Here is a 16529-nt window from a genome sequence, read left to right as displayed (position 1 = left end):
TACTGGGGTGTCCTCAGTCCTGGGGAGCAGCCCCTGAGTATACTGGGGTGTCCCCAGCCCCAGGGCCCCCCCACATTGAGATGGGGGTACTGGGGTGTCCTCAGCCTTGGGGACACCCCCCCAAGGGTATATTGGGGTGTCCCCAGCCCCAGGGCCACCCCTGTTGAGATGGGGTTACTGGGGCGTCCTCAGTCCTGGGGAGCAGCCCCCCAAGTATACTGGGGTGTCCTGGGGTCCCCCAGTTGAGATGGGGGTATCAGGGGTCCTCAGTCCTGGGGAGCACTCCCCTGAGTATACTGGGGTGTCCCCAGCCCCAGGGCCCCCCCCCATTGAGATGGGGGTACTGGGGGGGTCCTCAGCCTTGGGGACACCCCCCCAAGGGTATATTGGGGTGTCCCAGCCCCAGGGACTCCTCCCTATCGTGCCCTCCCCCCCAGCTGGGGATATTGGGGTGTCCCCAGGACCCCTCACGTTGATTGTATTAGGGTGTCACCCCCCACCTTACTGCCCCTCCCTACACCAAGCTGGTGCAGGGGCATCTACTGGGGTCCCCCAATATATCACACCCCCCCCCAATATCATGGTGCATGAAGGGGGGATATCAGAGCCCCCCCCCACCCAAGCAGAGGTCCCCCCATGGAGTTGGGGTGCAGGGCCCCCCCATACCTGCAGCTCCTTGATCCAGGAGCAGTGCCAGTAGGAGAGTCCCACCCACTTGACGAAGAACTCGCGCTCGGAGCGGCCCTGCAGAGCCTGGGGGGGCCCCTCGGGAGGGACCCCCGGGGGGGCGGCTACGGGAGGGGGGGGCTCCCCCACCGCCAGTACAGGATCTTCTGCACCCGCCCCTTCAGCACCGGGCACTGCGGGGGGAGGGGTTGGGGTGGGGGGCACAGGGTGGGGAGGGGGGTGTGGATGGGGGTGCCCCCCCAACCCAGCAGCACCCTGTCCTGTCCCTGCCCCCATCCCGCTCCCTCCCTCATCCCCATCCCATCCCCATCCCTCTCCTCTCCCCATCCCCATCCCATCTCCATCCCTCCCCTCCCCTGTCCCTTACCTGTCCCATCCCCATCCCTTCCCTGTTCCTGTCCCATCCCCATCCCACCCCTATCCCTGTCTCTTCCCTGCCCCATCCCTGTCCCCATCCCGCTCCCTCCCTCATGCCCGTCCCATCCCCATCCCTTCCCTGTCCCCATCCCATCCCCATCCCACTACCTCCCTCATCCCTGTCCCATCCCTATCCCTCCCGTCCCTGTCCCCGTCCCATCCCCATCCCGCCCCTGTCCCCATCCCGCTCCCTCCCTCATCCCCGTCCCATGCCCATCCCATCCCCATCCCTGTCCCCATCCCTGCCCTACCCCAGTCCCATCCCCATCCCACTCCCTCCCTCATCCCTGTCCCCATCCCCATCCCATCCCCATCCCGCCCGTCCCTGTCCCCATCCCATCCCCATCCCTCCTCTGTCCCATCCCCATCCCATCCCTGTCCCCATCCCATCCCCATCCCTCCTCTGTCCCATCCCCATCCCGTCCCTGTCCCCATCCCATCCCCATCCCATTCCCTCCCTCGTCCCCATCCCATCTCCATCCCTGTCCCCTATCCCTGCCCTACCGCAGTCCCATCCCCATCCCGCTCCCTCATCCCCGACCCATTCCCATCCCTCCCCGGTCCCTTCCCTGTCCCATCCCCATCCCGCTCCCTCTCTCATGCCCATCCCATCCCCATCCCGCCCCTATCCCTGTCTCTTCCCTGTCCCATCCCCATCCCATCCCATCCCTGTCCCCATCCCATCCCCATCCCGCTCCCTTCCCTGTCCCCATCCCATCCCCATCCCACTCCCTCGCTCATCCCTGTCCCATCCCCATCCTGCCCCTATCCCTGTCTCTTCCCTGTCCCATCCCCATCCCATCCCATCCCATCCCTGTCCCCATCCCAATCCCTCCCTCATCCCCATCCAATCCCCATCCCTCATCTGTCCCTCTCCCCATCCCATCCCCATCCCCATCCCATCCCCATCCCTCCCCTGTCCCTGTCCATGTCCCCATCCATTCCCCATCCCTCCCCTGTCCCCATCCCATCCCCACCCCATCCCCAACCCGCTCCCTCCCTCATCCCATCCCATCCCCATCCCAATCCCATCCCCACCCCATCCCGCTCCCTCCCCTGTCCCCATCCCCATCCATTCCCCTATCCCTGTCTCTTCCCTGTCCCATCCCCATCCCACTCCCTCCCTCATCCCCATCCCATCCCCATCCTGACCCTGTCCCTTCCCCATCCCTCCCGTCCCTGTCCCCATCCCATCCCCATCCCAATCCCTCCCTCATCCCCATCCAATCCCCATCCCCATCCCTCCCGTCCCCATCCCCATCCCATCCCCATCCCATCCCCATCCCTTCTCTGTCCCTGTCCCCATCCCATCCCCATCCCTCCCCTGTCCCCATCCCCATCCCCATCCCACCCCATCCCCATCCCTTCTCTGTCCCTGTCCCCATCCCATCCCCATCCCATGCCCATCCCACCCCTATCCCTGCCCCACCCCAGTCCCACCCCAATCCCGCTCCCTCCCTCATCCCCATCCCATCCCCATCCCTCCCCTGTCCCCGTCCCCATCCCATCCCCATCCCCATCCCATCCCCACCCCATCCCCATCCCAATCCCATCCCATCTCCATCCCGCTCCCTCCCTCATCCCATGCCCATCCCTCCCCCGTCCCTGTCCCCATCCCATCCCCATCCCATCCCCATCCCATCCCATCCCATCCCATCCCATCCCATCCCATCCCATCCCCATCCCAATCCCATCCCATCCCCACCCCAATCCCCACCCCATCCCCCCCGTACCGTGCAGCGCGGGCAGAGCCACTCGCCGTTGGGGACCTCGGGCAGGGGGGGGTTGAGGCAGTGGATGTGGTAGGAGGAGACGCAGGCGTCGCAGCACAGCAGCTCCCCCCCGTCCTTGCACACCCGGCAGTACTCCATGTGGTCGTCCTCCTCCTCCTTCTCCCCTTCCTCCTCCTCCTCCTCCTCCTCTTCTTCCTCTTCCTCCTTCGCCTCCCACTGCACCCCTTCCTTCTCCTGTCACACACACAGAGGGGCAGGAATACCCCCCCACTCAATTTCCTGTGACCCCTAAACTGCCCCCAGGGACCCCTAAACTGCTCCCAGGGACCCTAAAGCCACCCAAAGGACCCCCAAAAGCACCCCAGGGACCCCCAAACTGCCCCAAGGGACCTCAAAACCCACCCCAGGGACCCCTAAAGCCACTCCAGGGAACACCAAACTGCCCCCAGGGACCCTAAACCCACCCAAAGGACCCCTACAGCCACTCCAGGGAACACCAAACTGCCCCCAGGGACCCCTAAACTGCCCCCAGGGACCCCAAAACTGCCCGAGGGACCCCAAACTGCCCCCAGGGAGCCCTAAAGCCACTCCAGGAAACACCAAACTGCCCCCAGTGACCCCCAAACAGCCCCCAGGGACCCCAAAACCCACCCCAGGAACCCCTAAAGTCACTCCAGGGAACCCCCAAACTGCCCCCAGTGACCCCCAAACTGCCCCCAGGAACCCCTAAACCGCCCCCAGGGACCCCTAAAGCCACTCCAAGGAACCACAAACTGCCCCCAGGGACCCCAAAACTGCCTCCAGGGACCCCCTAAAGCCCCCAGAGACCCCTAAAGCCACTCCAGAGAACCCCAAACTGCCCCCAGGGACCCCCAAACTACCCCCAGGGACCCCCAAACTACCCCCAGGGATGCCAAACTGCTCCTAGGAACCCCTAAAGCCACTCCAGGGAACCCCAAACTGCCCCCAGGGACCGCAAAACACACCCCAGGGACCCCTAAAGCCACTCCAAGGAACCCCAAACTGCCCTGGGGACCCCAAAGCTGCCTCCAGGGACCCCCTAAAGCCCCCAGAGACCCCTAAAGCCACTCCAGAGAACCCCAAACTGCCCGCAGAGACCCCAAACTGCCTCCAGGGACCCCCAAACTACCCCCAGGGATGCCAAACTGCTCCTAGGAACCCCTAAAGCCACTCCAGGGAACCCCAAACTGCCCCAGGGACCCCAAAACACACCCCAGGGACCCCTAAACCCACCCCAGGGACCCCTACAGCCACCCCAGGGACCCCTAAACCCACCCCAGGGACCCCTACAGCCACTCCAGGGACCCCGAAACTGCCCCCAGGGACCCCAAAACCCACCCCAGGGACCCCTAAAGCCACTCCAAGGAACCCCAAACTGCCCTGGGGACCCCAAAACTGCCCCCAGGGACTCCATACCCCACCCCAGGGACCCCTAAAGACACTCCAGGGAAACCCAAACTGCCCCCATGGAGCCCAAAACCCACTCCAGGGACCCCTAAATCCACTCCGGGGAACCCCAAACTGCCCCCAGGGACCCCAAAACTGCTCCCAGGGACCCCTAAACCGCCCCCAGGAACCCCTAAAGCCAGTCCAAGGAACCCCAAACTGCCCTGGGGACCCCAAAGCTGCCTCCAGGGACCCCCTAAAGCCCCCAGAGACCCCTAAAGCCACTCCAGAGAACCCCAAACTGCCCCCAGAGACCCCAAACTGCCCCCAGGGACCCCCAAACTACCCCCAGGGATGCCAAACTGCTCCTAGGAACCCCTAAAGCCACTCCAGGGAACCCCAAACTGCCCCCAGGGACCCCTAAACCCACCCCAGGGACCCCTACAGCCACTCCAGGGACCCCGAAACTGCCCCCAGGGACCCCAAAACCCACCCCAGGGACCCCTAAAGCCACTCCAAGGAACCCCAAACTGCCCTGGGGACCCCAAAACTGCCCCCAGGGACTCCATACCCCACCCCAGGGACCCCTAAAGACACTCCAGGGAAACCCAAACTGCCCCCATGGAGCCCAAAACCCACTCCAGGGACCCCTAAATCCACTCCAGGGAACCCCAAACTGCCCCCAGGGACCCCCAAACTGCCCCCAGGGACCCCAAAACCCACCCCAGGGACCCCAAAACCCACTCCAGGGACCCCCAAACCGCCTCCAGGGACCCCCCCCGCCCCCCGCTCACGCAGTGTGGGCAGCTCCATCGCCCCTCGGGCGCCCGGTCGAGCTCGGGGTCGAGGCAGACGAGGTGGTAGGCGCGGGGGCAGGTGTCGCAGAGGATGATCTCCCCCCCTTGCTGGCACACCTCGCAGTAGTCCTGGTGGTCCGTCTCGTAGCCATCCCCCTCCTCCTCCGGCCCCGGCCCTGCGGGGACGCCACGCACCGCCCGCTGCCACCCGGATTTTGGGGCGGGGGGAGGCAGAGAGGGGTGGAGGGGGATGGATGGCGGGAGGGGGATTGGGGATGGGGGGCGGTGGGGATGGGGAGAGGGATGTGGGGGTGTTGGGATGGGGGGTGTTGGGGATAGGGACTGGGGAGAGGGACGTGGGGGTGTTGGGATGGTGGGGGTTTTGGGATAGGGACTGGGGGGGCTGGGGAGAGGGATGTGGGGGTGTTGGGATGGGGGTGTTGGGGATAGGCACTAGGGGCACTGGGGGGGCTGGGGAGAGGGACATGGGGGTGTTGGGATGGGGGTGTTTGGGATAGGGACTGGGGGCACTGAGGGGCTGGGGTGAGGGACGTGGGGGTGTTTGGGATAGGGACTGGGGGGGCTGGGGAGAGGGATGTGGGGGTGTTGGGATGGTGCGTGTTTGGTATAGGGACTGGGGGGGCTGGGGAGAGGGACATGGGGGTGTTGGGATGGGGGGTGTTTGGGATGGGGACTGGGGACACTGGGGGGGCTGGGGAGAGTGACGTGGGGGTGTTGGGATGGGGGGTGTTTGGGATAGGGACTGGGGGGGCTGGGGGGGCTGGGGAGAGGGACGTGGGGGTGTTGGGATGGGGGGTGTTTGGGATAGGGACTGGGGGGGCTGGGGAGAGGGATGTGGGGGTGTTTGGGATGGGGGGTGTTTGGGATAGGGACTGGGGAGGCTGGGGGGGCTCAGGAAAGGGACTGGGGGGGTGTTTGGGATGGGGGGTGTTTTGGATAGGGACTGGGGGCACTGGGGAGAGGGACATGGGGGTGTTGAGATGGGGGGTGTTTGGGATAGGGACTGGGGGGCTGGGGAGAGGGATGTGTGGGTGTTGGGATAGGGACTGGGGGCACTGGGGGGCTGGGGAGAGGGACGTGGGGGTGTTGGGATGGGGACTGGGGGCACTGGGGAGAGGGACATGGGGGTGTTGGGGATAGGGACTGGGGGCACTGGGGGGGCTAGGGAGAGGGACATGGGGGTGTTGGGATGGGGGTGCTTGGGATGGAAACTGGGGGCACTGGGGGGGGATGTGGGGGCGTTGGGGGGCTGCAGGGACAGCGGGAAGGAGGGTGCTGGGACACGGGGGTACAGGGACACCCGGGGACAGGGCAGGGGGGACCACCGGAGCCCAGGGATGCGGCAGTACCAGGGCTGGGTGTACTGGGAACACTGGGACAATCTCCACAGCGGGACAGTGGGGCCACCAACCCCCCCCAGGACGAGGCAGTGGGGACAAGGACGGTGACACAGGGATGTCACTGCGACCCCCAGGGGGGTTGAGGACCCCCCCACCCCCCTACCCCAGCTGCTGACACAAGGAAGGGACCGAGGAGCCTGTTTGGGGGGGGTGGGGGGTGTAGGGGTGTCACCACAAGCTCGGGGACCCCGGGTGACAAGGTGGGGACACCGTTGGGGGGTGTCTCACCGTGCGCGGGCGCTGTGCCCGTCCCCACGGGGCCGCGCTCCCGGCTGAGCCCGGCGCAGGGGGCTGCAAGGAGAGAGGGGATGGGGGGTGGTGGGGGTGGTGGTGGGTGGGGGGGCGTCACCCGGTGTCCCCGCCGCGGCGTTTGGGAAGGTGAGGGGTGGGGGGGGGGGGTGTGTGGTGACACCTGGGGGTTGGTGACATTTGGGGACACCCTCACCTTTCTTCTTCTTGCGCCCCGGGCGTCCCCGCTTGAGCTTCTTGAGGCGGGTGGTGGGGTCGGGGCGGGGGGCGGCACCCAGGACCCCCGGGCTCTCGGCGTCCGACTCCTCCTCCGCCTCCCCCGCGTCCTCGCTCTGCCGGGGGTGACACACGGACACACACATGGACACACGGACACACACACGGACACACGGACACACACACGGACACACGGACACACACATGGACACACGGACACACACACGGACACACACAGAGACACACGGACACACGGACACACACACAGACACACACACGGACACAGAGACACACGGACACACACACGGACACACACACGGACACACACATGGACACACGGACACACACACGGACACATGGACACACACACGGACACACGGACACACACATGGACACACGGACACACACATGGACACATGGACACACGGACACACAGACACAGAGAGATGAATGAGGGGACACGGGGGGCTGAGCACCGAAGTGGGGACGCGGTGAGGTGGTGGTGGGTGACTGATCCCCCCCACGCCCCCCCCCCCGCCACAACCCGCCCTGTCCGCCCAAGGGGACGCGGGGATGACGCAGTGGTGACGACGTGGTGACGTGGGGATGACGCGGGGACGCTGCGGTGACGCGGGGATGACGCGGTGACGTGGGGATGACGCGGTGACGCCGCGGGGATGCGGGGATGACGCGGTGGTGACGCAGTGACAAGGCGGTGACATGAGGACGCTGCAGTGACGCGGGGACGATGCAGGGATGCGGGGATGACGCGGGGATGCGGTGACATGGGGATGATGCGGTGACGCCGCAGGGATGCGGGGATGATGTGGTGGTGATGCAGTGACAAGGCGGTGACGCGGGGACGCTGCGGTGACGCGGGGATGAGGGGATGTGGGGATGATGCAGTGGTGACGCAGTGACACGGGGATGACGCGGTGACGCCGCGGTGATGCGGTGACCCCACAGGGATGTGGTGACGCCACGGGGATGTGGGGATGACGCAGGGATGACGCAGTGACGCGGGGATGACATGGTGGTGATGTGGTGACACGGGGATGATGTGGGGACGCTGCGGTGACGCGGGGATGACATGGGGATGTGGGGATGATGCAGTGGTGACGCGGTGACGTGGGGATGACGCAGTGACGCCACGGGGATGCGGTGACGCCGCGGGGATGCAGTGACACCACGGGGATGCGGGGACCCCGCGGGGATGACACAGTGACGTGGGGATGACGCGGTGACGCCGCAGTGACGTGGGGATGACGCCGCGGTGACGTGGGGATGACGCGGTGGTGACGCTGCAGTGATGCAGGGATGATGCGGGGATGATGCAGTGACGCAGGGATGACGCGGTGATGCTGCGGGGATGCGGTGACGCCGCGGGGATGACGTGGTGACTCGGGGATGACGCGGTGACGCGGGGATGATGCGAGGATGCGGGGATGACGCGGTGGTGACGCAGTGACGAGGGGATGACACGGTGACGCCGCGGGGATGCAGGGATGACATGGTGGTGACGCAGTGACAAGGCGGTGACGCGGGGACGCTGCGGTGACGCAGGGATGTGGGGATGATGTGGTGGTGACGCGGTGATGCGGGGATGAGGGGATGTGGGGATGATGCAGTGGTGACGCGGTGACGTGGGGATGACGCGGTGACGCTGCAGTGATGCAGTGACCCCGCGGGGATGCGGTGACACCACGGGGATGCGGGGATGATGCGGGGATGACGCGGTGACACCGCAGTGATGCAGTGACCCCACGAGGATGCGGTGACGCCGCAGAGATGCGGGGATGACGCAGTGGTGACGTGGTGACTCGGGGATGATGCGGTGACATAGGGATGACGCGAGGATGTGAGGATGTGGGGATGATGCGGTGACGCCGCGGTGATGGGGGGATGACACGGTGGTGACACAGTGAGAAGGCGGTGACGCAAGGACACTGCAGTGACGCGGGGATGTGGGAATGATGCAGCGGTGACGCGGTGACATGGCGATGACGCGGTGACGCCGCCGTGATGCAGTGACCCCACAGGGATGTGGTGACACCACGGGGATGTGGTGACGCCAGGGGGATGCGGGGATGACGCGGGGATGACGCAGCGACGTGGGGATGACATGGTGGTGACACAGTGACAAGGCGGTGACGCAGGGACGCTGCGGTGACGCGGGGATGCGGGGATGACGCGGGGATGCGGTGACGCAGGGATGACGCCGTGACGCCGCGGGGATGTGGGGATGACGTGGTGGTGACGCAGTGACAAGGTGGTGACACGAGGACGCTGCGGTGATGCGGGGATGACGCGGGGATGCGGGGATGATGCGGTGGTGACGCGGTGACGTGGGGATGACACGGTGACGCCGCAGTGATGCAGTGACCCCACGGGGATGCGGTGACACCACGGGGATGCGGGGATGACGCAGTGGTGACGCAGTGACAAGGCGGTGACGCGGGGACGCTGCGGTGACGCGGGGATGTGGGGATGATGTGGTGGTGACGCGGAGACGTGGGGATGACGCGGTGACACCGTGGTGACGCGGTGACACCACGGGGATGTGGGGATGACGCGGTGGTGGCGCCGTGACGTGGGGATAACATGGTGACGCCGCTGTGACACGGGGATGACGCAGTGATGTGGGGATGACGCAGGGATGCCGCAGTGACCCGGGGATGACGCGGTGATGTGGGGATGATGCGGTGATGTGGGGATGACACGGTGACGCCGCGGTGACACCGCGGGGATGTGGGGACGATGCGGTGGTGGCACGGTGATGTGGGGATGACACGGTGATGCCACAGCGACAAGGGGACGCTGCGGTGATGTGGGGATGACATGGTGACGCCGCAGTGATGCGGTGATGCCGCGGTGAGGTGGGGATGACGCGGTGACGCCGCAGTGACAAGGGGACGACGCGGTGATGTGGGGATGATGCAGTGACGTTGCGGTGACACCACGGGGATGTGGGGATGACGCGGTGACGCCGCAGTGACGCGGTGACGCCGCGGGGATGATGCAGTGGTGACGCGGTGACAACGCAGTGACACGGGGATGATGTGGTGACACTGTGGTGACACCGCGGTGACGCGGGGATGCAGTGACGCCACGGTGATGTGGGGATGACGCAGTGACGCCGCGGTGACACCGCGGGGATGATGCGGTGGTGACACGAGGATGATGCGGTGGTGACACGGTGACGCGAGGGTGATGTGGTGACACTGCGGTGACACCGCGGTGACACGGGGATGTGGTGATGCCACGGTGACACGGGAATGACGCGGTGACGCCGTGGTGGTAACGCGGTGACGCAGGGATAACGCCGCGTGACGCAGGGATGACGTGGGGATGCCGCAGTGACGCGGGGATGACGCGGTGACGCGGGGGTGACGCGGTGACGCCGCGGTGGTGCCGCGGTGGGGGTGACACGGGCCGTACCGAGCTGCTCTTCTTGCGTTTGCCGCCCAGGACGCCCAGTTTGATCTTGAGCGGCGCCATCTTCCTCCCCTTCATCTTCCTCTTCAGCTCCGGCACCCGCGGGCTCTTGCTGCGCTTCTTGTGTCCGGGACCTGGGGTGGGGGAGGTGGGGGGGATGGAATTTGGGGGGGTCCCTGGCATCAGGGGACACACTCGCAACCCTCCCCAGGGTCCTCCTATGGAGCCCCAACCCCTGAAGAATAACTGAAACCACCCCAGGGACCCCCAAATCGCCCCAGGATTCCCCAAACACCCCCAGGGACTCCAAAAATCCCCCCACAGGAACCCCCAAAGCCCCCCAGGATCCCCCCCAAACACCCCCAGGGAACCCTACAACCACCCCAGGGACCCCCAGAGCCCCCCAACTCCCCCAAGGATCCATAGAGCCACCCCAGGGACCCCAAAGCCCCCCAGGATCCCTCTGAAACACCCCCAGGGACCCCTACAACCACCCCAGGGACCCCCAAAGCCCCCCAGGATCCTTCCCAAACACCACCAGGGACCCCTACAACCACCCCAGGAACACTCAAAGCCCCCAAGGATCCCTAGAGCCACCCCATGGACCCCCAAAGCCCCCCAGGATCCCTCCCAAACACCCCCAAGGACCCCTACAACCACCCCAGGGACCCCCAAAGCCCCCCAGAATCCCTTCCAAACACCCCCAGGGACCCCTACAACCACCCCAGGGACCCCCAAAGCCCCCCAGGATCCCTACAGCCACCCCAAGGACCCCCAAAACCCCCCAGGATCCCTCCCAAACACCCCCAGAGACCCCTACAACCACCCCAGGGACACCCAAAGCCCCCCAGGATCCCTCCCAAACACCCCCAGGGACCCCTACAACCACCCCAGGGACACCCAAAGCCCCCCAAGGATCCCTAGAGCCACCCCAAGGACCCCCAAAGCTCCCCAGGATCCCTCCCAAAAACCCCCAGGATCCCTCCCAAACACCCCCAGGGACCCCTACAACCACCCCAGGGAACCCTACAACCACCCCACGGACCCCCAAAGCCCCCCAGGATCCCTCCCAAACTCTCCCAGTGACCCCTAAAACCCCTCAAGGGACCTGATGAGCACCCAGACACCCCCACCCCAAACCCATCAGGGCTCTGCAGGGGTCCCGTTCCCCCCCACCTCCCCTACACCTCCCCAAACATGGGGGCATCCCCCCCCCTTACCTTTGCCTTCCTTGGTCTTGGCCTTGCGCAGGGGCGGGGGCGGCGCCTCGGGGGCCACGGCGGCCACAGCAGCCGACACCTGCACGGCCACGGCGGCGGCGGCAGCGGCGGCGGCGGCGGCCACGGCGGCGGCGGAGCCCTTGAAGGGGTTGTTGGCGCTGAACTCCCGCCACTTGGCCCCCAGGATGGTCATCATCTTGGACATGGGGATTTTGGGGTTCTTCTTGGCGATCAGCGGCCTGGGGGAGGGGGTTGGGTTGTGGGGGGGAGGGGGTCAGCACCCAGGCAGTGGGGAGGGGAGGGGGTGGGGGGAGGGGGTCAGGCATCCCTCTCTCCCCCACTGCCACTCAGCACCCCGACATCGTTCCTTGTGGTGCCCCCCAAGACCCTGAGGTGCCACTGGAGCCCCCCACCCCGCCCCCCTCCCCAAATCCTGAGGTGCTCCCCCAACACCCAAAGCCCCCCTCCCCATCTGGAGTCCTCAGCACCCAGAAAGACACATCTCAGCACCCCTAAGGTGCACCCCAAGGTGCACTAAGACACCCCCTCAGCCCCCCTAAAGTGCCTTAAGACTCCCCCAGTCCCCTTAAGGTGCACCCTGAGGTGCCCAAAGACACCCCCCAAGTCCCCTTAAGGTGCACCCCAGCACCCTGAGGTGCCCAAAGACACCCCCCAAGTCCCCTTAAGGTGCACCCCAACACCCCTAAGGTGTCCTAAGTCACCCCCTCCAGCTCCCCTGAGGTCACCTCTGGCTGCCCAAGGTGTCCCTGTAACCCCTCAACACCCCCCTCCTCAATTCTGAGAGGTGGGAGGGGAAGAAGCAGCACCCCAGGGTGCCCAATCACCCCCCAGCACCCCAAAATACCCTGAAGCATCCCCCCCAGCATCAACAGGGACAGGCCACCCAGCGTATCCATGCCCTCCTCTCCAAACCCCAGGGTGTCCCCCCTCCCCAAAGCTCCCCACCAGGGTGTCCCCCTCCCCACAGCCCACCCCAGGGTGTCCCCCTCCCCACAGCCCACCTCATGAACTGGCTGAAGGCCTTGTAGTTGGTCAGGGTGTGATAGTCTTCCTCAGTGAAGACGTGGTCCACGTCCTCCAGCCCCCAGGCCCCCAGCAGCTGTGCTGAGGACTTCTGCTCCACGGCCTGGGGTGGGGGGCAAGGGGACAGGATTTGGGGGGGGGGACACCACACGATTTTCATAACCCCCCCCAGGGTTATGAACCCCCTCAGGGTGAGGAGCCCCCCAGGGTGAGGAGCCCCCCCCCAGGGTGATTAAATCCCCCCAGGGTAATTAACCCCCCTAGGGTGATTAACCCCCCCACGGTGAGGATCCCCCCAGGGTGAGGAGACCTCCCAGGGTAATTACCCCCCCCCCCCGCCCCCCCGTCAGGGTGATTAACCCCCCCCCAGGGTGAGGAGCCCCTCCCCAGGGTGATTAACCCCCCCCAGGGTGATGAGCCCCCCCAGGGTGAGGATTCCCCCAGGGTGATGAGCCCCCCCAGGGTGAGGATACCCCCAGAGTGATTAACCCCCCCAGGGTGAGGATCCCCCCAGGGTGAGGATCCCCCCCCCAGGGTGATTAACCCCCCCCCCCAGGGTGATTAACCCCCCCCCAGGGTGAGGATCCCCCCAGGGTGATTAACCCCCCCCCCCAGGGTGATTAACCCCCCCCCAGGGTGAGGATCCCCCCAGGGTGATTAACACCCCCCCCAGGGTAAGGATCCCCCCAGGGTGATTAACACCCCCCAGGGTGAGGATCCCCCCCAGGGTGATTAACCCCCCCCCAGGGTGAGGATCCCCCCAGGGTAAGGATCCCCCCAGGGTGATTAACACCCCCCCAGGGTGAGGATCCCCCCAGGGTGATTAACCCCCCCCCAGGGTGAGGATCCCCCCCCAGGGTGATTAACACCCCCCCAGGGTGAGGATCCCCCCCAGGGTGATTAACACCCCCCCAGGGTGAGGATCCCCCCAGGGTGATTAACACCCCCCCAGGGTGAGGATCCCCCCCAGGGTGATTAACCCCTCCCAGGGTGATGAGCCCCCACCCTCCTCCCTTCCAAACACGACCCCCCCCAGGCAGCACCGGGACCCCCGTGGGGTACACAGGGCTGTGCCAGCCCCCCCCCTTGGTGCCCCCCCCACCCCAAAAACGCACCTTCACCTTCTGCCCCCCCTCCTCATCGGCCTTTTTCCGGCGCTTGGTTTTCTTCTCCTTCTTCTCCCGGTGCTTCCGCCGGCGCTTGCGGCCGCCCCCGGAGTCGCTGCCGCCGCTCTCCGACTTCTCCCGGTACTCCTCCCGCGGGAACTCCTCCCGCTCCGACTCCAGCTCATCCTCGCTCACCTGCAGCCAGCACCCGTCACCTGGGACCCCAACAACCTCCCCAGGACCCCAGAACCCCCCTCCGGGACCCCAGAACCCCCCCCAGACCCCAGCACAGCACCACAAACCCCATCACAGCCCCCAAACCCCATCACCTCCCGCTCCGACTCCAGCTCATCCTCGCTCACCTGCAGACAGCACCCATCACCCCGGGACCCCAACAACCCCCCCCGGGACCCCCTCACAGCCCCCAGACCCCCTCACCCCCCCCCAGACCCCCTCACCCCCCACCCAGACCCCATCACAGCCCCCAAACCCCATCACCTCCTGCTCTGACTCCAGCTCATCCTCGCTCACCTGCAGCCAGCACCCGTCACCTGGGACCCCAACAACCCCCCCAGGAGCCCCTCACCCCCCCCCAGACCCCATCACAGACCCCCAGGACCTCCCCAGACCCCAGCACCTCCTGCTCTGACTCCAGCTCATCCTCGCTCACCTGCAGCCAGCACCCGTCACCTGGACCCCCCAACACCCCCCCCCAGACCCCAGCACCCCCCACCAGACCCCATCACCTCCTGCTCCCACTCCAGCTCATCCTCGCTCACCTGCAGCCAGCACCCGTCACCCCAGGACCCCAGCAACCCCCCCAGGACCCCCAGACCCCATCCCAGACCCCATCACCCCCCCCAGACCCCAGCACCCCCCCCCAGACCCCATCACCCATCACCACGGGACCCCAGCAACCCCCCCAGGACCCCTTCATCCCCCCAGACCCCAGCACCCATCACCCCAGACCCCATCATGCCCCAGTCCCTGTCACCCCTCCGCAGGCCCTGTCACCCCTCCCCAGGCCCCGTCACCCCTCCCCAGGCCCTGCCACCCTTCCCCAGGCCCTGTCACCCCTCCCCAGGCCCTGCCACCCTTCCCCAGGCCCTGTCACCCCTCCCCAGGCCCCCGTCACCCCTCCCCAGGCACCGTCACCCTTCCCAAGGCCACCATCACCCCTCCCCAGGCCCTGTCACCTCTCCCCAGGCCCCGTTACCCCCCAGGCCCCGTACCCCACATGACACCCCCAGGGGCCTCACCAGCTTTTTCCTCTTCCGTGGTTTTCCGGGTTTATTTTCCTTCTGCTTCCGGGGACCCCGTTTCTTCTTCTTCACCCCCAAAGCGCCTTCCAGGCCCCGCAACAGCTCGTCGTCACCGTCTGCGGGGACACAGCGCCCTGAGCCGCGGGGTTGTGACACACACACACAAACAGGGTCCCTTCCGCGCCCACCGGTGTGTGGTGACACCCGGCAGAGGATTCACAGACCAGGGAACCGCCGGTGTCACCGTGACGGTGACAAAGCGTCTGCGGAGAATTCCCTGACCACACAGCACAGGGATCACCGGTGTCACTGCCACGCCGGGTGACCAACCTCCCTGAGCCCTCAAGGCCCTGGGGACTGCCGGTGTCACCGTGACAGTGACCAATCGGCAGCAGCGTTCCCAACTCCTGAGCACTGTCAGACGTTGGTGTCACCGCGACGGGTAAGAGGATTCCCCGACCCCTCAAGGCCCTGGAGACAGCCGGTGTCACTGTGACAGTGACCAACCGCCAGCAGAGTTGCCAGCTCCTGAGCCCCAGCAGATGTCGGTGTCACCACGAATGGTAAGAGGATTCCCCGACCCCTCAAGCCTGGGGACCGCCGGTGTCACCGTGACGGTGACAAAGCGTCTGCAGAGAATTCCCTGACCACACAGCTCAGGGATCACCAGTGTCACCGTCACACCGGGTGACCAACCTCCCTGAGCCCTCAAGTCCCTGAGGACCGCTGGTGTCACCGTGACGCTGACCAACCGCCGGCAGCGTTCCCAACTCCTGAGCCCCGGCAGACGTCGGTGTCACCGCGACGGGTAAGAGGATTCCCCGACCCCTCAAGGCCCTGGAGACCGCCTGTGTCACTGTGACAGTGACCAAACACCGCCGGCGTTCCCAACTCCTGAGCCCCGGCAGACGTTGGTGTCACCGTGACAGTGACCAACCGCCGCCGGCGTTACCACCTCCTGAGCCCCAGCAGACGTCGGTGTCACCACGAATGGTAAGAGGATTCCCCGACCCCTCAAGCCTGGGGACCGCCGGTGTCACCGTGATGGTGACAAAGCATCCGCGGAGAATTCCCTGACCACACAGCGCAGGGATCACCGGTGTCACCGTCACACCGGGTGACCAACCTCCCTGAGCCCTCAAGCCTCTGGGGACCGCCGGTGTCACCGTGACAGTGACCAACCGCCGGCAGCGTTCCCAACTCCTGAGCCCCGGCAGACGTCGGTGTCACCGTGACAGACAAGAGGATTCCCCAAGCCCTCAAGCCCCTGGGAACCGCCGGTGTCACCGTGACGGTGACAAAGCGTCTGCGGAGAATTCCCTGACCACACAGCGCAGGGATCACCGGTGTCACCGTCACGCCGGGTGACCAACCTCCCTGAGCCCTGAAGGCCCTGGGGACCGCCGGTGTCACCAGGACAGTGACCAACCGCCGGCAGCGTTCCCAACTCCTGAGCCCTGTCAGCCATCGGTGTCACCATGACGGGTAAGAGGATTCCCCAACCCCTCAAGCCTGGGGACCGCCGGTGTCACCGT

General features: G+C 66.2%; 2 protein-coding genes across 2 annotated transcripts in view; one reads left to right on the top strand and one right to left on the bottom strand.

Annotated features, from left to right (window-relative positions):
* Positions 1-683: 683 nt before the first annotated feature.
* Positions 684-16474, bottom strand: LOC311204632 (chromodomain-helicase-DNA-binding protein 3-like; the record flags this gene model as incomplete). Its single annotated transcript, XM_084281032.1, has 14 exons — positions 684-860; positions 2838-3071; positions 5039-5217; positions 6691-6753; positions 6908-7043; positions 10366-10496; positions 11583-11821; positions 12605-12729; positions 13742-13927; positions 14992-15128; positions 15502-15623; positions 15916-16067; positions 16177-16314; positions 16424-16474. The coding sequence occupies 14 exons, from the start codon at positions 16472-16474 to the stop codon at positions 792-794; spliced, it is 1962 nt and encodes a 653-aa protein (XP_084137158.1). The 3' UTR covers positions 684-791.
* LOC311204630 (chromodomain-helicase-DNA-binding protein 3-like) overlaps positions 16473-16529 on the top strand; it is a gene marked incomplete at its 5' end in the record, with an annotated part of 43895 nt that continues 43838 nt past the window's right edge. Inside the window, one exon of the mRNA XM_084281031.1 lies at positions 16473-16479. Coding sequence (XP_084137157.1) covers positions 16473-16479 — 7 coding nt within the window. The remainder of the gene's footprint in view (positions 16480-16529) is intronic.

The sequence above is a fragment of the Gallinula chloropus genome (assembly GCF_964237585.1).
Source record: "Gallinula chloropus genome assembly, contig: HAP1_SCAFFOLD_230, whole genome shotgun sequence".
In the NCBI taxonomy this organism is placed as follows: domain Eukaryota; kingdom Metazoa; phylum Chordata; class Aves; order Gruiformes; family Rallidae; genus Gallinula; species Gallinula chloropus.
The sequence above is the reverse complement of the archived record's forward strand: the minus strand, read 5'-3'. Positions and strand labels throughout refer to the sequence as shown.